The 23,868-nt window shown below is 40.9% G+C and overlaps 2 protein-coding genes, 1 long non-coding RNA gene, 1 other non-coding gene and 2 pseudogenes across 7 annotated transcripts; 3 read left to right on the top strand and 3 right to left on the bottom strand.

Moving 5' to 3' along the window:
- Positions 1-1,269: 1,269 nt before the first annotated feature.
- LOC4341805 (probable potassium transporter 13) lies at positions 1,270-8,817 on the bottom strand. Of its 2 annotated transcripts, NM_001421700.1 has the most exons (9): positions 8,386-8,817; positions 7,324-7,555; positions 6,969-7,217; positions 6,611-6,661; positions 6,192-6,452; positions 6,057-6,109; positions 5,813-5,927; positions 3,208-3,462; positions 1,290-2,705 (listed from the first exon to the last, which is right to left on the bottom strand). In NM_001421700.1, the coding sequence occupies exons 1-9, from the start codon at positions 8,779-8,781 to the stop codon at positions 1,648-1,650; spliced, it is 2,670 nt and encodes an 889-aa protein (NP_001408629.1). In that variant the 5' UTR covers positions 8,782-8,817; the 3' UTR covers positions 1,290-1,647. The 2 variants fall into 2 exon arrangements, with proteins under 2 accessions (XP_025882343.1, NP_001408629.1); XM_026026558.2 differs by lacking the exon at positions 8,386-8,817 and having other exon boundaries at positions 1,270-2,705; positions 7,412-7,554.
- Positions 8,818-13,013: 4,196 nt separating this feature from the next.
- On the top strand, positions 13,014-14,750 carry LOC136356845 (uncharacterized). The gene is made up of 2 exons (XR_010741871.1): positions 13,014-13,204; positions 13,350-14,750. It is a non-coding gene; the product is annotated as an uncharacterized lncRNA (long non-coding RNA).
- Positions 14,751-15,526: 776 nt separating this feature from the next.
- Positions 15,527-15,639, bottom strand: LOC112939462 (U5 spliceosomal RNA; annotated as a pseudogene).
- A 677-nt stretch (positions 15,640-16,316) lies between these two features.
- Positions 16,317-18,042, top strand: LOC107277198 (uncharacterized). Of its 3 annotated transcripts, none has more exons than XM_066311249.1 (3): positions 16,317-16,758; positions 16,825-17,050; positions 17,256-18,042. In XM_066311249.1, exons 1-2 carry the CDS (start codon positions 16,571-16,573, stop codon positions 17,048-17,050), a joined length of 414 nt encoding a protein of 137 aa, XP_066167346.1. In that variant the 5' UTR covers positions 16,317-16,570; the 3' UTR covers positions 17,256-18,042. The 3 variants fall into 3 exon arrangements, with proteins under 3 accessions (XP_066167346.1, XP_066167348.1, XP_015642642.1); XM_066311251.1 differs by having other exon boundaries at positions 16,359-16,758; positions 16,825-17,046; XM_015787156.3 differs by having other exon boundaries at positions 16,359-16,758; positions 17,227-18,042.
- On the top strand, positions 17,271-18,042 carry LOC112939273 (arogenate dehydratase 3-like; annotated as a pseudogene).
- Positions 18,043-19,549: 1,507 nt separating this feature from the next.
- On the bottom strand, positions 19,550-19,668 carry LOC112939463 (U5 spliceosomal RNA). The gene has a single exon (XR_003243175.1). It is a non-coding gene; the product is annotated as a U5 spliceosomal RNA (small nuclear RNA).
- Positions 19,669-23,868: the final 4,200 nt, after the last annotated feature.

Genomic DNA, 23,868 nt, shown 5'->3' with positions numbered 1-23,868 from the left:
GATTGGTCATTCTGAATTTTTGCTGGTTTGAACAGATGTGAAAGGATATCACACCGGGAAACTGAATTGGAGGCTGGAGTTTTTATATGCAACAGTGCTAATAATTTCTTCCGAGTACAAGTTTATAAATACGAGTAGTATATAACACATGCCGGTTTTTCAATAAGACAACAGCTCAGTTTTGTTATGAAAATTCAGCAGGTCAACAGACTCCTCTCCACGACATGAATGCATTGTCATCACATTGCTACACTGCCACCTCTCCAAATCCCCAAGACAAAAATTTTGCACACCTCTCCAAATCCCCAAGACAAAAATTTTGCAAAAGTATAGAAACACAGCAAAAGTGCAGAGATTGTGGCAAGATTTTGCCTGCCGGGCACAGAGCTGGATCGATGAACAACACTGAAGAAAAACCTGTGCAAAAGCAATGCAGAAACCGGCAGATTTTAGCGGCATCGGAGCACGGAAGCAGGAGGAGATGAACAGTTTGATGAGGACGACCTGGCTGCCTCCTGCATGCTGCATGCTGCTACTGCAGCTAGGCCATGCCATGTGCAGGAAGCAAGTGAGAGGCCACAATTGAAGATGAAGCACGCGCTGTCCGATTGCCCAATCGAGGCCCGACCGGCGAGCAAGAACGCTCTCGGACAATAGTTTCAGTCTCACACCTGCTCCGCTTCGCCATGGCACGTTGCATCCAATGTGCCACCACATGGCACTGTACGGGTATGTTTGGGGGAGCTTCTAGCTGCTGCAGCTTCTCCCAGAATCGGAAGCTTTCCCAAATAGTTTAGCTTTTGGTCTAGATTCTAAGAAGTTGTAGTTGTAGAATCCAGAAAATGAACTAGAAGCCAGATGCAAGGAAAACCTAGCTTTTTTCATATTCTCAGAAACTGGTTACCAACCAGCTGCTTCTTAGAATCTTAAGCTCCCCAAATAAACCCTACGCAGTGATCACCACGTGTCCATCCATCGAGCAGATAGATACTAGATGTTATCTATCGCATGGATGGATAGATGAACATTGCAGAGCATGGCTTGTATGGTTGTATAGTAGCAGAGCAAGGCCATGCTACTGCTACTGTGGCAGCTGCTGCACTGGAGCATTGGTGTGTGTGAGACTGTTGGGGATAGCGATCGATCATCGGGAGGATGCGTAGAGATTTTGCGGGTGGAGTGGTGACAAAAACGGCAGCGACTTGACCGTGGAATTCGGTGACGGGAGTGGCATCACGTCATGGGCCAAAGATTCTGCACGCACAGGGAGGGAAGAAAGATTTGTTTGATGTTCTGGGGAGGAATAAGTTCATTTTGAGTCCCTTACCTAGGGGATGGCTGATGGGCGACCCATCTGCAAATCACGGCCCAGGTGTTCTACACAACTAATCTATTCATAATTCATCCCTCCCCTCCCGTAACTAATTTGGATGTAACCAAGTCAACCTAGCTTTGATTGTGAGTTGACTATTAGAATGACTCGGTTATATTGGTCCCAAATATAAACCGTTTCTCATCTTCTAATTCTACCCCCTTGCCAGTTTTGGTTATCAACACTAAGTGAGGCTATGAAATGCTACACTCTCTTCAGCGATGTATGTATGTATGTACGTATAGTTGTATATACGGAGTATATATACTACACTACTATACCCTGTACGCCATGCCGACCTCGATGAGGGAGGTATGCGGGATGCCGAGCACCACCGCCGGCCGCCGCGAGTTTCGCCGGAGGAAGCCGTACACCACGTTGACGGCGAACTTCTTCACCGCCGACGATGACTCGTGCGCGAACACGCACGTGTGCCCGATCATGTACGACACGCCGGCCTCCTTCTCCTCCATCAGCTCCTTCACCTCCGCCGCCTCCTCCTCCTCCTCGCCGCCGCCGCCGCCGTCGTTGTCGAACCGTACCTTCCTCCTGCCGCCGCCGCCTGCGGTGGCGTCGATCTCGCACGAGCTCGTCGTCGTCCCGGCGTCAAAGGCGTGCTGATTGCTTCCGCCGGAGGACGACGTGGCGGGGATGACCGACATGGCCTCGTCCTCGCCGGAGGCGGCGGCGGACATCCGATCGCCGCCGCCTCCGCCGCTGCCGTCCTGGTGGCGGAGGAACTCGACGACCTTCATCAGCAGTTGGTTCTCGAAGTTGAAGTGGTCCCACCTGCCCTCCTTGTACCCATACCGGACGATGCACCGGAACAGGCGGTTCGCCGGCGAGCCGATCCTGCCGACCAAGAACCTCTCCTCCGGCGAGACCTTGGGCACGGCGAGCGTCTGCAGCGAGACGAAGATGAGGACCCGGTGGAAGGCCGGGAAGTTGGTGACGAAGTGGGCGAACATGGGGGGGACGCCATTGGTGGTGCTGGAGTAGACGAAGCCGACGCCGGGGACGCGGACGAGGCCGATGCCGGAGCTGAGGCCGAGGAAGTGGTCCAGGCAGACCTTGTTCTGGACCTCGTGCTGCTGCTTCATGGCGGTGCCGTAGTGCCACGTGGACATCACCAGCAGCGTGGTGAGGGAGAGGAGGAGCGGGAGCCAGCCGCCATGGGGGACCTTGGCGAGGCACGCCGATAGGTAGAGGAGCTCGACGGAGCCGAAGACGACGGTGAAGGCCGCCGCCCACACCACCCACCGGTTCCACACGGTGGTGATCACCAGGAACATCAGGCATGTCGTTGCGCACATCACCAAGATCACTGCAAGTCCTGCAAATTTTAACACAAGATAACTGAGTGATTTTACGGTTATTGAAAAGGTATCTGGAGGTATGGTCATATTTTCTAATGCAAAATTTATTACCTCTTGATATATCCGGTATCAGAAGGTATCAAAATTTATCTCTTGATATATCTTACGGACCATAAAATTTATCTTAACACAAGTAATTAATGGGTGTTGATATACTGGTTGTTACTATTTATCAGTCACCTAAATTTACTCTTTGTAGCCTTAAAGGACAAGATTCGATCAACTTTTAATTAAATATTTGACTATAAATTTTATATTGGAATAAGTTATAAAATATAACAAGGTTACGATATTAGTATATAGTGTTTTTCTCAAGGAAAATTTGTGTATACCATTTTTGTCTTTATAAACTAAACATCTAAGAAAGTATTGTTAATCAAAGTTTTAAAAGTTTAACCAAATCCTACCTCAAGTGTAAGAGTCTGGTTTAAAAGAAGAAGCAAATGATGTGCTAGTTACCATAGGCGTTGCCAATCATCTCGGTGTCTCGGAATCCAATCGTGACGGCCAAGCAGAGGGACATGAGCACCCAGTTCACCTCTGGGATGTAGATCTGACCATGGACATGGCTTGATGTGTGCACCACCTTTATTCGCGGGAAACAACCAAGAGCCCTACACTGGCTTATGATGGAAAATGTAGCTGAGATGATCGCTTGGCTCCCAACAGCTGTGGCTAACGTTGCAATGAACAACACTGGCCAAAACACACGGTCTGCATATATATGTAGCAAAAGGAAACATACACAGATATGTAAAACACTAGCTGGAAAATAACTAGAAGGTGTCGAATAACTTCAATTGCTGCATTAGAAGGAAATGTAATCCTATGTACTTATATAGTTCATCCCCGTTAATAAGTATTGTTAATGTTATTCCTCTCTTCTCTCATTAAGCCACATCATCTCAATTATTTTTAGCCCTAGCATGATAGATCTATGGTACAAATAGTTTATTTTTTCTTCACCCATGAAACCATACAATATCAATTTTTTTTAGGCTCAAAATTTATAAGTATCAATTACATAAAATATGTTCACCTTGCATTATATTGCAACCATGTGTAGATTAGATAAAACATATATAGGAAGTCATTTTGTTTTGGTTTAGAAAATATATTGCATCTTATTTGTACATATTATACAATTTAATTTCCCGTAGCAACGAGACGGGGTATTCATCTAGTTAAACATATATACGTTCACTACAACTGTTGTACCGCTAGTTTTTCTTGAAAAATATTATAGGACTACTATATACAATATGTGTGTCTCCTGTCTACTTCCGAGTTCTAGAGTAAGGGGCCCAAGAGTTGAAGGCCCCTAACCTTCGATGGGGAGTAAGTGTGGTACCACAAGCTTGTTACAACTTTTTTCCTCTAAAGATAGTCCCCCTTTACATTGTCACTAAGGTGGTTTTCTAATTAATCTAGATAGGGTACAAAAGAAATTACATACAACATCCCCTCAACAATGGCCTATGACTTGAGGGTAATATAGATATTTTCCTACGTTAAATAGTATTAGGTTTACAAATAACCTGTGGACTACGTGTATAACTTTCTGGTCCCTACCTTATGTGCTCGAGGCAGATGAGGGACCATTAAGGCCTTAGGGTGTCTTCAACAAATTCCTTTTACTCGAATAGCATTTTGACTGTTGAGTATTCAATTAGCTGAAGGCTTGCCTATCTCTCCAAGTAGTAATCTTCATGAGTGAGTTGTTATGCTCACACCTTCATCAGATAATCTGATTATCAATCGAAAGGTTTGTCACTTCTCAACTGTCGGAGTCGGCGGCTAGGGCTATCATCCAATATAGTGCATATTTGTGGTTCAGTTGGTTTAGTATTTAGGTCTTATATTTCAGTTACATTTGCGGGTTCTTCTGAAAAGCAACGGATTAAGTGCACTAGCACGAAAGTTGTTGCCTTTTAGCACACATACCAGTTTTCATGCTAATTATTCAATCTAAATATTAAAATCTACTGCTCATAGCGAGTCATGGTTTTGAATATTTTTCTTAATGAAAGGTGATATAAATATTGCATGTTTATACTCGACAAAAATGATGCTTAGCTTTAAACCAATTCTCTTTGAATTTATGTTAGCTTTCAAACTTAAATAAATTTGCCAAGAAAATAAATTCTTAATGTTGGAGTCTACTAGTTGTTCTCTTCACTTCATCCATACATGTATGTATTTTGTGATTTTCAACATATTTTTTTCTCCTAAATTACTTGTCTGACTTATGATCCGATCACACAGTAAGATATCACAAAGATTATATTCTGATGAAAGAAAACATATGTTTCGAACTGTTAAAACTCAATGTTTCATACACGATAACGACATGTTTAAACGTGTGTTTTCACTATGTTTCACACACAAAAAAAAAATCAATGGCTGTTTTTTTCATCACGCATAACTTAATGTTTCACTGGTGGTCAACTGAAATATTTAACCACCCAATTTTTTTTAAGAGAATCGGACATCCGATTTGTAGTTTCCTGAGTTATTCCATACACTAAGACCTTGAAAGGCCCATTAACCTTTCACAAACAAATTCACATCCTTCTACTTCCTTTATACACTATTTCTTTTTGGTAATATAAGTAATAGAAAACCACAGATCCACAAGGGAAAGTGAGTTATACAAGAATGATGTGCACTTCATTAACAGACGAAACGATGGACGGAAATTGGAATCAGGCCAAAATTCCTGGCCCAAGTTTCTCAGGCCTTCTGTTTCAGTCCTGACCACACACTGAATTTGTACCGTGAAATTAGAAGAATTTGTTTAGGGCTGAATTTGTGCTTAATACTGCCCGAACATGGCCCATAACACCTTTGGGGCATAACTGGGCCGGGCCAGATTTTCCCTGATCTTGTGTTAAGCTTTACATGGGCCATGCACAAATTCTACTGATATTATATATACTAAACTCTGAAGGGATTGATAAATATAATATTACAAGAATCAATGTACTCTCTGTTGGAAAAGATGATGAGAAAAAAAAAGCAGCGGAAAACCTGAAGCAATCTGGCAAGAGAATTAACATCTCACCTGGAAGAGCTTTGTAAAAGCTACTTTGGAGATCCTCCCTATGTTTGGACAGGTATGCAGCCTCACCCATGTAAGCCAGAACTAAGCAAGGATATACAACAATTGTGAATCCAAGCTGTCATGGCAAAACAAAAAAATAAGTGTAAAGATTTCTTTCCCTAATTCTTAGCAAAAAAAAAAAAGTGTACTCTTTCAGCTACCAAGACTGAAACTATCACCAATTCACCACTGAAAATCATATTACCCTCAGTGAAAGCTTTGAGAAATGCCCCAGATCAGCAAACATGGCTTCAGCACCTGAAAATCTACGGCTATAATTAAGCATGTTACAACGAAAACAAGTGATAAACCAAAACTAAAAGGATAAAAATATGTGAACCTGTAAGGCAAAGAACAATCCCTCCTAGTGAGCTCCAGCCATCCTTGCCAGCCTTCCTGAAGAAGTTGTATATGTAATACGGGGACAGAGCACGGATGACACTAGGGTTCCACTTTATGATGTTATATATGCCAATCCCACCAATGCAAGTGAGCCAGGAAATCAAGATTGGTGCGAATAGGAATCCGACACGGCGTGTTCCATAGTGTTGCAATGCAAAAAGCCCAATTAAAATGACACAAGCAAGGAGCACAGTGTAATCTGCAGAGAAGTGTAACAGGAGCAGATCAGCTGTATTTTCTGGTGCAAGTAGACATTAAGAAGAAAAAGAATTGAGAATAAGAGTAATTTAAATGTGTGCTGCTAAGAGGAGTGACCAGTAAACCTTTATGAGACAAGCCAATATATCAGCTGCTTACTTTCATGTAGTTCTGGAAACTTAATTCTGAGCCCAGAAACTGCCGCCAACACTGCAGAAAAGAACATGCCACCCTCTTCAGTCACAAACAAAACATGATGATGTTAAAGCAATTTAAATGTTCCCCAAGAATTCCTTACTCTCTGTTTTTTTTTTAAAAAAAAGAAATTAAAAAACAAAGTTCCTTACTCTATCATATACGTTTGTCAATTGTATACAAAATATGCTCATATATATTTTTGGTTTATAAAACACTTCCATTATCTAAAATTTCTAAAAAAATGATCAAGCAGCAAAATTTGTGCCTTGAGCATACAACTTCCACAAATCTTCAGTTTCAGTCTTTCAGAGTTCAGTACCTGACATTGTTGGGGTCAAGACACCATCCCCAATTACCATGCTAGTACCCATCAGAACGAACAGCAGCAGCACAACACGAAGCGAGTAATGCTTCTCGAAGAAGGCCTTGATGAGCATGCTGTTCCTCGACTCCTTACAAGGTTCCTCCTTGTTGTATGCCGACAGAGAACCATGGTTTGCACGCATGTTGTTCAGAAGTCCCATCTTGGAATTCCTGCACAGCAATGAGTACAGAGCAAATGTGCCACCTGCAAACATACATGGCACATTTGCAAGACAAAAATGGCATATATTTAACTAAATGCACATTGAAATTATTAATACGGCGAAAAACACGCGGATTTTTGAAATCACCTTCTCCATTGTCATCTGCTCCTAGAACAAGGATGATGTACTTGAGGAGAGGTATAAGAGTAAGGCTCCAGAAGACCAGAGATAATACCCCAAGGATCTCTTCATCCTCCTCATGAAGACGCAATTTTCCGGAGAAGGTGTTCTTGTACACGTACACGGGTGAGATGCAGAGATCGCCATACACAACTCCGAAGCTCTGATATGCCAGTAGAAGTGTTCCTTTCTGCCATCCCTAGCAAACACAGACCGTGTCATGCTTTCGTGTCCGTGACCATTTGATGACGTAATTACTAATCAGTAGTATCGACTTGACTACTTTGAATTTTACTGCTGGCCAAAATTGATGATCTAGAAAGAGTAACTTGAAATAGGCAACAAGATAGTATTCAAAGTAAACAGAAAAAATCTCAAACTCTGAAGTAGTAGTAACTAGTACTAAGTTGAAAGGAAATGTCCAATCTGACCATCAAAAGTGACCTGATGGCTACGTTTAAAAATCGTGTATATGTAAGAAAATGGACCCGTTTACCAAAGAGGAAAATTACAGTGCATTACAAAGATTTCGTGATACCATCTCGTCTATGGAATCTATTGATTCCTGAACTCATGGATTCCCCTTATCAGATTCAGAAAGCATAACATATCACTCTGCAAGACTGCAACTAATGAGCTGGACTGATGCAAAATTAATTAACTGAAAACAACCAACTTTACCACCTAAATTCAGAACTGAAAAGAAGTGCGCCGCTACAACCTTAGCTTCAGAGCATTCTCTGTCTCATGCATACACAGAAACACCTAGTCAGACAGAAGTAGATTCAAGCGAAATTGTAGCGCCATAGACTTCGAAAAAGTTCAGTTTTTTTCAGAACAAAATGCAGAAAATCTACAAAATTTAACCCTGAGGAACTTGAGATAGCGCCCGCACCCAAAGTAACTCATCCCAGAATCCGCAGTAACACTGCAAAATTACTTGCAAACAAAATGCACCAAACCAACCAAATCAAACACAAAACTGAAAGACCAAAGAACCAAACCAAGAACCAAAGCTTAATTGATTACCCAAGAATTCCTCCCCCTGGGCGGCGCGCCACCACCACCACCACCACCACCCTCCACATCCATCTCTCCACCTCTCCGACGACCGCCGCCGCCGCCGCCGCCGCTGGAATTCTTTCTCCTGCTCTCTTGCCCTCTCTCCCACGGCAGCTGGAATGCTACTGAATTCTTGCTGCCTTCAGACCCTCTCTCTCTTTCTTGCTGCAACCACCACAGTTGTGTAGGAGAGGAAGGAGAGAAGCAGTTAAGGAGACGGGAAAACGTGGGAGGAGGCTTCTCACAAAAAGAAGGGGGGAGAGAGAGAGAGAGAGACAGAGAGGGCGCCAAATTGTTAGGAGTGTTTTGCTTCCATTCCATGGTTGGTTTGGTGCCTTGTTCCTCTCCCTCTGGCTGCCACATGACGCATACATGCGGCAGCCTTGTGTCTGTGTACCTACGTGCGCTGCAGAGTCCACCTCGGAGAAGAAAAAAAAAACAGAAGAAAGAAAGCGGTTTGTGTGGCCAACCGACCAAGGCTGCTCTTGATTTTGCTGAATTTTCTTTTAGGAATTTTGCTGAAGAAAAAGAAATTCAGCTCTATTTATCAGGGTCGATTTTTTTAGTCAACTAAACTTGCAAATTGTAACTTCAGTAAAAAGAAAGCGGAACTTTTAGTTTGGTTTGTTTTTATTTTTTTTGGATTAATCTGGATGTATTATTTACTTATATAAATAGCAATTTCTAGTTACATATGGGCAAGAAGTTACATCAAAACATATAATTCCTCCATTTTAAAATGTATGACGCTGCTGACTTTTTGCATAACGTTTGATCATCCGTCTTAATAAAAATTAAATAAACATAATTTATTTTGTTGTGACTTGTTTTATCATTAAATAAATTATAGTCTTAACTTATAACTTTGCATATTTACACCAAATTTCTAAATAAAACGAATGGTCAAACGTTATACGAAAAGTCAACAATGTTATACATTTTAAAATGGAGGTAGTATATCCTTTTAAGTTTTAACTTTTAGGTTAGAACATGCTTCACACAAGAAAGAAAAACATAAGACCAATTGTTGATATTGATTAGTGTTTAAAAAGTGATTGATAGATAAGAAAATAATCAGTCACTTAATAGATAGCCGAAATTCACTTCCTGAGTTCCAATGAATGATTTGCATGAATGGATAAATATGCGTGTTTTCTAAGTTACTAAATGGTGCAATTTTCTAAAAAAAAATCTATATGTGAATAGTTATTTTGTTTATTTCTACACTTAATTATGATAAATAATCATTCAGCACAAAAGATACACATGCACTCATATATATAAATTGTCATAAATATGCATAGATAAATATTGCACGCTTTCGAGTTTCTAAATGGTACAATTTTTACATAAGCTTTATATATATGGATTTCTTAAAATACTATTTTAAATAATTTTCTAATATTATAATAGTTAATTCATTCATTTGTACCCTTGAACACTTATCATAAATCATTCAGCTATGCAACATAAAAGAACACACGCATACTCCTCTAGAACACGGGATTTTTTTTCTGGTCTCCACGGAATCGAGTTGACTCTTGTAAAAATTGTACAATGCTTGTAATGTGAAAATTTCCGCATCCTAAAGGAGTCCTTTAGCCTGATTTAATTAGGTGAATCCATTAACGCGTAGATGGTTGAAGCTTCATCAAGTTGAATACACTACTAGGAATTTTCGTAGACTAGGTGTTTCTATTTTTTCAAGCGGAGCAAAAATTTTCAACCATCATAATAAATAGTATTGTGTTTCTGGCAAAAAAAAATGGTATTGTTTTGATTAACTGGCACTCCAACTTTGCAGATGGCATGATTAAGGGGGTAATGAAGCTAATAAAGTAAGATTGCTAGCTATCTAGTACCTACTAAAGTAGGGAACGACTTAGGGTATCCTTTCACCGTTTGATTTTTGGAAGATTGAGATGGAACGATGTGTGGTATAATAATCACATGCTTATATGGATCTCATATGGAAAGGCCCCGTCGACTTCACATGAAGTCCAGCAAGCTTTGTACGTCAATAAAAATAATTAAACACACCTTATGTTTCTCTGAATGTGGTGTTTGCCCTGAACTACTTTTCTTCTGAAACAGATGTTCTTCTGTGTGAATGAGAAGGTGGCAAGATTAATGATCAAGATCGAAAACCAGGTACAAGTGTGGCCATCATCAATGCACGACAGGTTGATATCTTCTCGTGATCTGCATTTTTTTTCCCAAACCAATATGTATAATATAGTGTATCGTATTTCGAAAAAAAAGTGTATATATATTTTTAAGAAACACAAACAATACAAATACACACTCATGTATAAGCACGTGCATCTTACCCTTATCCTACCCCCATAAGCACCTATGAGTCTTCATTGTTGATAAATATTACTCCCTCCATCTACTTTTGATAGTTATATTTCCAAATCTGAAAAAACTTATTTTTGATAGGCACATTTCAATCCAACAACCTATCATCTTAATGACTTTCTCGGATTTAATGCGTGACTCTCTATTCTTCCACACAAGATTGGCTAAATGGACATTGAGAAATATAAATATTAATGAATCGCTTGTTTACGAGGAATAACTAGTAGCATGTTTAAATAGATGATAAGTAAAATTACTTATCCTTAGTATGTGTGCTAAGATGAAATATGACTATCAAAAATAGATGGAGAGAATAATTATTTGTAAATGCTAGCGCCCATGATGAGTCGGAGAGTCAAACTACAACTGAACTCAGTTCGCTTCCAAACCGATATTGATGGTATGAGATATTGAGGTATCTATATGCGATGCATGATCATATTTAATTGTTTGGGGGTAAATTTTCTCATGGTGTATGTATTACGTGTATTGTGGACACTTTGAAAGCATGACGGGAGTTCGAATTTTGTTGATCACACAATGCATCTTCAATCCGTTCATACACTTACAAAAAAAAGGTATTTCTAAAGAAACTTACAAGAAGGTGTTGATTTCTTCCTTCATCTGTAAGCATATGCATCTTCTCGTATGGAAAATACAACAATTAATACGTCACAATTGCTCGCGTGTACAGATGATATATAGAGACGTGTGTATATATTATATTCAAAAATGTAATAATGCATATTTAAAATTCGTATATAAGTGCAAAAAACTTATCATATCTCTCATGAACCATCGTATTTCAAATCGATACGACTTTACTTGCATCAGCATACCTATTTGTACCTACTTCTATCTAGAAGATTTTATTCAATATTATAAAGGAGGCAGAATTTATAGTCCTGAACATCGAAATCAGAAGCTATTCGATCACGAATAATCAAAACTTGATTTTTCAACGTCTAGAGTGAGCTTTTGGTGAATTGGTGATATGTCACTGACTTGGTGTTACCGAGCAAGGTTGGAACCATATGTTAATATAGTCTGCAAATTAATGTGTAATTTTTTTACGCGTTCACGTAAAAAGTTAATATAGTCTATAAGAAATTATCGAGTGTACTGTAGAGTGTTTGGGACATACATAAATTTTGGTATAATTAAACTGAGGCAAGTTCAATTGTCCATGCATGATTGATTAGCTTCTGGCTTTGAGTTTATGGTTGATTTTTTATATATTTTTCATAAAATTTTATTGTTAGAAAACAGACATTTTTTCCAACGTAAATACTCGTGTGTTTATCTCCACCGAATCGCACATGTTCTATATAAACTGACAAAAGAGAAGCTTTCCTTTCAAGTCAAAAAAAAAGGAGAAGATTTCCTCAATATAAGAGTATAACTCATTTTGGCAATCACTGATGAGTTGACAGGTAATGAGGAGACTATTATACGGCAATATATATAAGTCACAGTACTGGTAATCACTATACACCTTCGGTCACGTAACGGCTCTTCAAATGAGCAAGATAGCTATCACAGATTATCTCATCGTTTCATCACCATGACCTAAAATTGATGAATTAAGTAACTAGAAAATTGTGATGGCAAAGTTCAGGTCTACGTTTTTTCACCTTTCATTTCCATCTACCATTTATTGTTAATAAATCTTCTGTGGAATTTTTAGCTGATGGAGTGCTCTTCACTTCTTGGTTTTATCTCTGAATTTCTGATACATCTATATTTGTCAGATCTCATTATCTGACTGCACTTGAAGGTTTCTTTCTTTTTTTAAAAAAAAAATCTTCTAGCAGTCCCTCTTTTTATTTCTCAATATTTTCTACTATCCTCTCAATCAATGGATCACATGTGCCATCTTTAGCACTGTCATTTGCAGTGTTAAGAGCTAACTTCTTCATTTTGCAAGTAGCACATAATTGTACTTGATCGTCATTTATTTCGTTTGTTTGGTGTACCAGTGTACCCTCGGATTTCTGGTCAGTGCTGATCAATGTTTCTTCACATTGCAACTAATACTGTCCCATAATACTGCCTAAAATGTCTCCAGTTAGTTGTGTAAACAGTGCCGGGGCCATCACATAAGTTGGTACAATAACAGTTCAGGATTAAACGTGCAGTTCTTCCTTCAGGACAACTCTACGAATATCTCATCATTGTGCTTGGTCACTTGTCGACTAGAGAACTATAAATTCTGAACAAATCTGAAAGTGGTCACTCCTGCAAATTGCACCCATGCATATTCTCTGGCTTAAACTCCATGCTGTTCTTCCCTTCTGCTATGATTTAGAGTAATCAGCATCATCTTGTTAATTGATTCCTGATATTTGAACCAAGGATCAGGGTGCCACATGAGCACTGAACTTATCAGTTCACATGCATGGTTGATGATGCATGATATGTTCAGGTATGCATGCTGTTCTTCACTTCTGCTATGATTTAGAGTAATCAGCATCATCTTGTTAATTAATTCCTCAGGGTGCCACATGAGCACTGAACTTATCAGAACTTATCAGTTCACATGCATGGTTGATGATGCATGACATGTGCAGATATGTTCAGGTATGCATGCACGCCGATGGAAAAAAAAAAAAAGCTCTGAGAAGGCGCCAACTTTGGACAGTCATGTTGGCCCATCTCATCAGTTAGTTTCAGGTCGCGATATATGCATGCGTCAAGATGGAGTTGGTTGCACATTGATTTCATGGCCGTGTTCTGCAGCTGGAGAAGCTTATCAGTGGTGTGGAAGAAATGTCGAAACATTGACTTAAAGAAGAACTTGACAAATACAGGGGAGAGACATCCCGAAATGATTACATTTAAGGTCGACAAAATGCTCCAAAAGATAGCTCTTACCCGTACGAAAACTCCACTGTCACAGACCATCTCTGAACCCATAAAAATCTCACAACTGGAGGACTTATACCATCCTACTATCGGCACCTTCTCGCAAAAAAAAGGGGAAGGTTTATGTTGTCAATAAAGTTTTTTTTTTAATATTTTTGCGCTATCTCTTTCCCCACATCATTTGATCATGATTTCTAACCTTCAGGGTAAAAATAAATAAAACTTGTTTTGTACTTCAAGTGAACAATGCCATCTGATTATCTGATGGGCACTGTGCTTGCGCCTTTTTCAACATCAGTACCCCTTTAATCCACTTGCTATATATATTCAATAGGGACCTGAACTTTCATCAGAAGCTCAAGGCATTGGAATGTCCATTTCAAAGCCTGGAATTCATGGTTACATGTCATTCTTCTTGGCCCCCTAAAAAATGTACATTGATGCTGAACATATACACATACTTGCAATGCTTGTCCTCATCTTTTGCTCTTGTCTGCAACTGTTCAGCATTGAAGGCTTAGTTGGTACAGTGGTACTACATTAGCCGTTGCTCCAACCGATTTAAGCCATCATCAAAGCTTGACAAGATCATCGTCCACACCTTTCCCCACTTCACCTTCATGCCTTCAGAAGTTCAGATATGGCCATTTTACCTGTCACTCTCAGCAGTTGGCCATAAGGCTGTACCTAGAGCTAGCTAATATATATCAAGAAGAGAAAAAGAGATCTTTGGATTGAGACATGCTGCTCCTTGGTCTGAGGTGAATGAAATGGACATTTCCTTGCTCTTCTGGATCAGTTTGATTTTCATTTCCAGCAGTACAGCTCGGATATTTGCTAGCTTTTGTCACAGAAAAAAAAATCTTTAAGATCTTGATATGATCATATGATCCTGTACTTGTGGTTGATGGTGGAGTACTGAAATTTTGTGCATTTTCCTATATTGTTTTGTATGGTGAACTTACTTCAGTTGACAATGGTGGTCCTGAAAGGGAAATGCAAGCGACAGTACATACATACAGTAGTTGGTTTCAACTAGGCCAAGCTTTTATGTAATTTTGAAGGCAAACGCAAGGTATTCTTGACTAAATTTATATATAGTACTACTCTACTCTTTTGTGGTATACTTAAAATACTTGCCCATTTCCCTCTTGATCTGTTGATGAAAACTTGCATAATAGCAGATTTCACATTATTAAACAGGATTTTGTTTGCAGAAACGAGCCTGTACTCTGCACCTAATATCTCTCAAAAAATGAAAGGAACCTGCAAGCTGTATGCAAGAGTACATATATGAAAAAGAAAAAGTTGACTAGTTTCTATTTGAAGACAAATTATTATGATAAACATATGCTCTGTTCCATGCTGTCGCCTGTCCGTCAGAAATCTTGGCATGCTCTGGTAGGTTGCTTATAGTTGTGTTTAGTTGCACGTTAAAATTGAAAGCTTGAATAAATTGGAACGATGTGATAAAAAAGTTGAAAATTTGTGTGTAGAAAAATTCGATGTGACGAAAAATTTAAAAGTTTGAAGAAAAAAAGTTGAAATCTAACCTATATGGTCAACATATGGCACACGCTGCATTGAAAGTTTGAAGAAAAAAGTTAAAATCTAAACAGGGCCTATAACCTACTGGTAATATGTTTATATATGCATCATCTGTCAAATACAAACAAAAACGACAAATTCATCTTTGAAATTTGACTATCAAGAGATAAATTTTGAGTTTTAATTCGATCCATATTCTATTTATATTTATTCAGTTAGATCAATATTATTACTATTTGAACTTAGAGTGTTTCCTCTAAGAGAAAACACCCTCCAAGAATAAATATTATCAATATTTGAACTCCAAAAATAAATATTATCAATATTTAACCTTAATTTGTAGAAAACACCCTCCAAAAATAAGAGTATGCGGCTATTTGTGGCGCGCACACGGTACTCTTTAGTAAAAGGCGAAAGAATAGTTCGCTTTGTGCTCACCACGCAGCTGCTTGAGTTTTCGCCGAGCAGCTACCGCCCTTTAAATAGCCGAATGGCTAACTCACCTCCACCAAAACAAGCGGTATGGTACTAAAAATATTCTGCTCCCCCGGCGGCTCTGGTGTCTCTTCTCTGCTTTGCACCAATCTCCTGCATGGGCCTATAGAAGCAGCACTGTTGGGCCTTTCCTGACGCTAGCCACAGCCCACAACAGAAGTCCCATTCCGGCCCAACTATAACGGGCCACACGTCACGACAGGCCCGTTCCGTATGGGCCTCATGTACGTTGCGGTCCCGTACAATTTGGCCCAACGAAAATGGGCCAACCACATGTGTTGCATTCTTCCGGAAGGAATAAGTTCATCTGAGATCCCTTAACTTGTCAACGAATCCGATTTTCGTCCCTCAACCAGAAAACCAAATACAACGGATCCCTCAACTGTCAAAACCGGTACAGATTAAATCCCTCGACGGTTTTGAGGGCGGTTTTGGCTGACGTGACGCCTACGTGACTAACTTGACTCAGTATTCATCTGACGTGGCATTGACGTGGCGCTTACGTGACAATTCGATCTGAAAAAATAATAAATCTAGTGGGACCCACATGTCAGCCTCACACAGAAAATAATAAAAAATAGTGGGCCTTACGTGTCAGTCCAACTCACCCCTCCTCTTCTTCCTCCTCTCTCTCTCTCTCCCCATCTCCCCTTTCTTCGTTTCTCTCTTGCGCTGGGGATGGGCACCAGATGCGGCCGGCGACGACGATGGCGGCGGAAATAGAGAAGAGCGGCCACCGGCCATCTCTCTCTTGCGGGCGCGCTCGCTGGTAGGCCAGGGAAACCACCCTCAAAACCGCCGCGCGACGCCGCCCTTTCCCGCCACCGACCCCTCGCCTCTGGAGGATGGAAACCTCGCCGCGCGACGGGGACACTGCCGACGAATGAACGAACGATGCGTCCCTCCTGGTGCTCCGTCGCCACTCCAGATGGGTCTCCTTGAGGTTGAGGACCTCCTCTTCGCCCCGCGCGTCGACGGCGGCGGCGGCGACGATGAGGGCATGGCGGCGCCCGACTACGCCATCCCTCCCCTCTCCCCCACCGCCTCCTCCGTCGTCCACCGATGCGCCCGGTATGATCTCCCTTCATCCTCACCAGTGTCCAATTGATTTGATTCCCCGATCGATCGTGGCTGCAGGATCGCCGGCGTGGAGGTGGAGCAGCTGCTCCGGCGGTTTGAGCCGGAGAAGGGGGACCAGCCGCTGGTGTACGCCAGGAGCGTCGTGGAGTACTGCTCCTACATTGCCCTGTGCGTCGAGACCAAGCGCCATGACTACCTCAGCGACAGCGAGTTCCACTCGCTCACCTACGACATGATAATCGCCTGGGAAGCGCCCGACGACGAGACGGACGCCACGTTGTAGGTGACACCCCGGTTTCTTTTTTTTTTTTTTCATCACCAATTCAACATCACCCTCTTGTTGTTACAGTTATTGTCATTCTCTGAAACCTGAACAATGAGCATTACTGAATATTCAGGCACTCGGTTACTTTCATTGCATGATTGTCTTACTATGGCACCTCTGGTTTCTGATGTTAGGGTGCTGAGATTTGCAAAACGTATATCAGGTGACCATCACCGATCTCTCCCCGGCGCCCATGCACGGAAGGCAGCTGCGCGTCGCCTACCAGGGTGTCCCGGCTCCCGGGTGCCTACAGCGAGGCGGCGGCGGCCAAGGCCTACCCATTCTGCGACGCCATCCCCTGCGACCAGTTCGAGGTGGCCTTTCAGGCCGTGGAGCTCTGGATTGCCGACCGCGCCGTCTTCCCCGTCGAGAACTCCCGCGCCGTCGTGCCCGTCGAGCATCCCTCGGGGAGCTCACCCTCAACGCCATGGGCCTCAACGTCGCCCGCGAGGCCTTCGACGACACCGCGGCCGCCGCCGAGCACGTCGTCGCCGCGGGGCTCCGGGACACCGCCGCCATCGCATCCTCTCGCGCCGCCGACCTGTACGGGCTCCAGGTGCTCGCCGACGGCATCCAGGACGACGCCGGGAACGTGACGCGGTTCGTGATGCTGGCGCGGGAGCCCATCATCCCGCGAACGGACCGGCCCTTCAAGACGAGCATCGTGTTCGCGCACGACAGGGAGGGGACGTCGGTGCTGTTCGGTGCTGTCGGCCTTCGCGTTTCGGGACATCAGCCTGACCAAGATCGAGAGCCGGCCACACCGCTCTTCTGAACTGAAGAGAGGGGAGATGGGGAGAGAGAGGAGGGGTGGGTTGGACTGACATGTGGGGCCCACGTGGGCCCACCATTTTTTATTATTTTCTGTGTGAGACTGACATGTGGGTCCCACGGGTATTATTATTTTTCTGGATGAATTGCCACGTAAGCGCCACGTCAATGCCACGTCAGATGAAGACGAGTCAAATTAGCCACGTAGGCGTCACATCATCCAAAACCGCCCTCAAAACCGCCGAGGGACTTAATCTGCACCGGTTTTGATAGTTGAAGTACCTGTTGTGTCTGGTTTTCTGGTTGAGGGACGAAAATCGAATTCGTTGACAAGTTAAGGGACCTCATATGAACTTATTCCTCTTCCGGAACGTACTTGGCCCATTTAAGAAAACTACAACTGCGAGAGATCTAATGCCATGGATGTTGTCCCAGAAAAGATTTTTTTTTTTTACAATGCATAATCGAATCTAGGTGGTCATGTCAAGCTTGAATCATACTCGAAATTACGGTGTTGAATGCAACTATTATTACTTTTATTCGGCGAGATACGATCTGTGCGTAAACCAGACAAATGCCAAAGATCTTAAATGGGCTGGGGTGAGAGAGGGTTTCATTGTGTATCATCTTTCTATGTTTATACTTAGGGTGTGTTTAGATAATGTGAAATGGGGAGTGGGATTGAGATTGTGAAATGAATGAAGGGTTATGATTAAATAGAAGATAGATAATAAATAGTTAGGATTTAAAGATGTCTTTTGGTGGGTGGAAAATCATTTCGCTATCTCATTAGCCAAACATTGTCTTATTGTTTATCTTAGTTCGACCAGAACAACATGAGGCTGTCCCTAGAACTAAGTAGCTATAAAGATAATAAAAATGAAGTCTTGGAGAGAGACAAGCTGCTCCATGGTCTGAGGTGAATGAATTGGGGTGGACATTTCTTTTGCATTGCTGGATCAGTTATATTTTCCTCTGCAGCAATACAGCACATATATTTGCAGTTTTTTTCTCAGAAAAATAATAGCGGCAATATCTTGATATGATCCTGTACTTGTAACTTGTGCTCGATAGAGGATTACTGAAATCATGTGCATTTCCTATTGTTTTTTATGGTGAACTTACTGCAGTTGACAATGGTTTGTCCTGAAAGGGAAATGCAAGCGACAATACACAAGTTAGTTTCAACTAAGCCAAGCTTTTATGTAGTAGTTTTGAAGGCAAACGCAACGCTTTCTTGACCATACTCTGCTCTACTGTGGCATACTAAAAATACTAATGTAACTATGTAATTTGAAAATGTTGTTTTAGTTCACACTAACTACTTCCTCCGTTTCACAATGTAAATCATTATAGCATTTTCCACATTTATATTGATATTAATAAATCTAAATAGATATATATGTCTAGATTCATTAATATCAATATAAATGTGAGAAATGTTAGAATGACTTACATTGAGTAGCTCATTTTTGCCATCCCTAACTAGCATGATTAGCAGGCCAACCACATCATCTGTCAAACAAAACTAGCAAACTTAACTTTGAGCTTGAATTTTAAAAGATAGATCTTGAACTTTGATTTGTATTCCTACGAGAGAAAACACCCTCCAAAACTGTGCGTACAGTAGTGTCAAACAAAACTAACAAATTTAGCTTTGGAAATTGAGTCTAATCTAAAGAGATAATTTTTTCCAAGAGAAAACACCCTCCAAAAATAAAAGTATGCTGCTATTTGTGGCGCGTACACGGTATTCTTTAGTAAAAGGTATAAGAATAGTTCGCTTTTGTGCTCACCACGCAGCTGCTTGAGTTTTCAACTAGTAGCTTCCTGACTATATAAGTAGCGGAACAACTAGCTCATCTTGTCCAAAACAAGCGGTATGGTACTAAACATGTCCCTGCTTCGGTTTGCCAGCCACCTCTTGCATATGGGCCGCAGTGTGCAAAACAAAGAGAAAACAGTTCGGGCTGTGGAGAATCACAGCAGCAGCAGCAGTAACTTGTGCCTAACTATAATGGGCCTCACATCGGCCCGGCGACAAACACAACAGGCCTCATATACGCCTCTGGCCCAACACTAATGGGCCTTACGTCAGCCATTGCCCAGTTCCTGATGGGTCGCACCTTCATTGCTTTCCCGTACGTTCTGGCCCAACTTTAACGGGCCAAGCACGTACTCGAGGCTATTCCTTGATCCAGCGACTCAATTAGCGCAGCGAGGCATGATGGTGAGGCGGTGGAGATTTTGCTGTCCTATGCCAATATACAAGGACTCTGTGTGACAGATCTATCATGAGGACAGAGGGGTCCTGTGCCCCCTAAGATATTGTAACTATGGGATGAGCCTCCATTTAACCATCATTAAAATATTTTGCCATACATTTATCCACTAGAAGAGAGGTTATAGCTTTGTATAATTTATTCTGTCCTTCTACTAGTTCATCCTGGATCCATCCTGTACATCTATCTTGCTCTTCTGTCGAGTGGTCATGTGTTTTTGGTATTAGGATATGATTGATTTTCCGTTTTAAAAAAAGTGAGGTTCAATACAACAGTATATCTCTCCCTACAATATACAACATGCTGTTTATACATAGTTTCCTAGTTGATCCATATTACATATATGATTCTTCGAAAGAAGAATATTTTTTTCAGATTCTTTGTGTGCTGAAACTTTTCATATGTTATGTATTGCCATATCAGAGGAAAGAAGGTGGAACTAGAAGGTGTGCAGCAGTGGCAGGCAGACCATTGTATTTTGAGCAGCTGGAGGTTTGGTTTGCTATGTTAGGACAAATTTATTTCGAGAAGCTAGAAACTCAGGTGAATTTTGGCAAATGCATGTACGATTTTGATGTCAAGTTTGCTTAGTTAGCTAAGGTATCCTTTCTGAAAGGGCGGAGGTAGGCCTAGGGTAGCTAGGGCCCTTAAGCCCTAGGCCTAACTCCAAAAACTTATTTAAATTTTGTTAATTCATCATGTAAATTTTATAGGAAATGAATACTTCATTAGTAGAGTCCTATCTTAGCTACAGTCTTATAATTTCTAGCTCCGCCTCTGCTTCTGAAAGTTCAATCTCAATGTCGACGAGGAAAGCTCCAAAGTTTAGTGTGTGCAACTGTAACTCGATAAAGTATTAACTAGTCTTCATACTAAAGACATCGGATGTATTTTTATTAGGGGGTGCACATTGTCTAAAACAAAAATGATAGTAAATACAATATAAAGTAGTAGTAAATACTTAGTGTATATGTTCTACTTAATACAATACTAGTAATACTAGTAGTACAATATATAAAGTACTCAGTACATAAAATGATAACTCACAATAAAATATCCTAAACTCACATACATAGTCAGTAAAAAGATAACTCGCACGTATATATCCCATAGAGCTACAGTACTAGACAGCAACGCGACACAGAGGGCAACCGTTGGTTCTTTTGAAGAATCATTTGGTGACACACCTGTGGTGAAACCGGTGTCCGTAGAGTAGACTGGCAATAGTGTCGCCGACCTCCTATTCCTGTAGGCATATCCTGCAGTCACGATTGTCGCTGGTGCATGCTGCATAGACGGTAGAGTAGGTATCCGACCACTCCTACCGCCGCTGCTACCATGAGAAATGGCAAGATAAAAGTAATCACATTCTCAGAGCTATTGCCGTCATAACTATAATCCATCTACAAAAAATAATGAGAGAAATAATTGTATCAAGTTGCATAAACAAAAGAAATGCTTAGAGCCAATAGCTAGACTGGATATTTCAAATATAAAAATTGAAATTTCATAATTTTGGGTTTAATTTAAATATTTTTATAAAATAAAAATTAATTGTTCATGAAAAAACATGCAGCATGCATAAACGTGCCATTTCTAAACTTTATCTCTACAAAACATACCTTTTAACGGCTAACGGTTTAAAAAATATGCTAACAAAAATCGAGAAGGTAGCCAAAGAATGCGCCCTAAATGGAAAAATGGAGTATAGGTTGAAATCATGGAATTAAGCACAATTGGCTGCATGCCTGCAGTCGATCGAGAACTTACTCGAGTGGGAAGCGGAAAGAAAATAGGACTACCAAATTCGTAAATGATATTATACTTTTTTTTACAAAATTAGTCAAATTTGGAGTAGTTTGACTTTGACTAAGGTCAAAACATCTGATAACCTGAAACGGAGGGAGTACTAACCACAAGATAACCTTGGCCCACCTAAGTGTTTATGTGGTGACCATGTTTAAAAAATATAGGAACTGTCGCAAGTTTTTCAAATATAGGGAATAATTTTCAAATATAACTGTAATATAATTCCACTATAACTATATTGTAATATAACTTGTATATAAGTATTAAAATAATATATGTAACTTATATAGAGAATACAATGTAACTATAGTGTAATTACATTGTAGTTACATTAGAACTATACTACAATTACATTTGAAAGTTTTTTTTTGCCCAAAAAACTTGTGACAATTTTTTAGCAATTTCAAAAAGAAAAAAATAATGCTCTCTTCCACTGCATATACAGAACATGACCTCGGTAGTGAGCAGCCAAACTTTTTAGCAAACGATCGAAAACCAAAGCCCTGGGTGATCACCGGCGAGGATGATGCAACGGAAGCAGCTAGCCCTGCTTGATCGGCGGCGGCCGGGATATATTGATCGCAACGAGATGACAGCGAGCGAGCTACTCCCAGGCGGCCGAGGCGAGCGAGATCGACGATTCCGATGTTGGAACGGAAAGTCACGATATCAGAACCGTACTGCCTCGCTTTCTGATTGGCGAAGCGAGTAGGAACTGCCTACGTCACGTACGTAAGTGCGCGGCTTGAAGAATGAATTTAGTTTTCCATTTTTTTTTCTTTAAAACACGATTAAAACGCAGACATGCTCATAATGCATGCGCTTCACTTTTACTAAATATACACGCGCATATAGCATATCCTGTCCCTATGAGTACATCCTAAAGATTATGCTAGCATGACAAAGTTATCATAGGCGTCTCTGCTTTCTTTGCAAAGGGAGAAAAACAAAATTTTCTGTGAGTATTTGTAAAAGAAATAACAAGACATGCGTTGTATTTTTTTTTAAAGAAAGGAAGTCTAGAGCAGGGCCAGGGACAGATCCAGGAAAAAAAAATGGGAGGGGGCTCAATTATGCAGTTTCTTTAACGGACCTTTAGTTTTTTATTCATGGTGAAAAAATCAAAAGGGTGCTCATGGGGTATCCATGGGTCTTGTGGGTGCAGGGGGACTTAAGCCCCCCGCACCCACGTTGAATCTGCCCCTGAGCGCGGCCATGCTTTTTATATAAATTAAGCAATAATGTGGTTTACATGTGTTTTTTTTTCTGGGGTTTTCGACTGACCAAGCAAAGCCCTGTACCATCATAATCATCCAGAACCTATGCACTCCCGGCAAATAGCAGCGCTGGGAAAATATGGAAAAGCACCCAATTAATATATATATCCAACAAGAAAGAAAAATGGTTTTAAAACTTAGTGAATTTTAGGGCTGTTACACCCAATATTAACATTTGTTTTGATACCTCTCTTCTTAGATACCTGTGCTTTCTTTGTAAAAAAAAAGCCAATCTAAAAAGGAATATATATGACCTCTTTCTAGTATAATGAATCTGGATTATTAGAGTAATGAACTCATGATCCTTGTTTCCCACCCTAGGCTGAATCTAGACATCGTTATCCTAGTTTGAGACATTTTGCACAACTGCGAAGATGCATGTCATGCACGTCAAAGTAAATACAAATTAAACCCCCTTAACCAGGTTCTAACACGAAAGTCAATACAATGCAAACAACCAAATTGGTGGTGTTATTGCCCTCATAATTAAACTTCATTTGCAAATTAATAACATGAATGATTTTGAGCAGATAGAACTGTTAAAAAAATAAACTATGGGATAAGGTGAAGAACAACGAGTGCACCTCAAGTAGTGAGTGCATCACAGGAGCCTGGAGGACATGTTGATTGTAATTGG

Source organism: Oryza sativa, chromosome 6, assembly GCF_034140825.1.
Source record: "Oryza sativa Japonica Group chromosome 6, ASM3414082v1".
In the NCBI taxonomy this organism is placed as follows: Eukaryota; Viridiplantae; Streptophyta; class Magnoliopsida; order Poales; family Poaceae; genus Oryza; species Oryza sativa.
Note: the sequence above shows the minus strand (reverse complement) of the source record. Positions and strands in the feature narration are given on the sequence as shown.

Coding starts and splice junctions, on each gene's coding strand:
- LOC4341805 (NM_001421700.1), bottom strand. CDS start 8,781: ATGTGGCAGCCAGAGGGAGAGGAACAAGGCACCAAACCAACCATGGAA. Junction 7,556..8,385: donor CCAGGGGGAGGAATTCTTGG/GTAATCAATTAA, acceptor TGTGTTTGCTAG/GGATGGCAGAAAGGAACACT. Junction 6,453..6,610: donor GTTTCCAGAACTACATGAAA/GTAAGCAGCTGA, acceptor ACTTCTCTGCAG/ATTACACTGTGCTCCTTGCT.
- LOC107277198 (XM_066311249.1), top strand. CDS start 16,571: ATGAACGAACGATGCGTCCCTCCTGGTGCTCCGTCGCCACTCCAGATG. Junction 16,759..16,824: donor GTCGTCCACCGATGCGCCCG/GTATGATCTCCC, acceptor TCGTGGCTGCAG/GATCGCCGGCGTGGAGGTGG.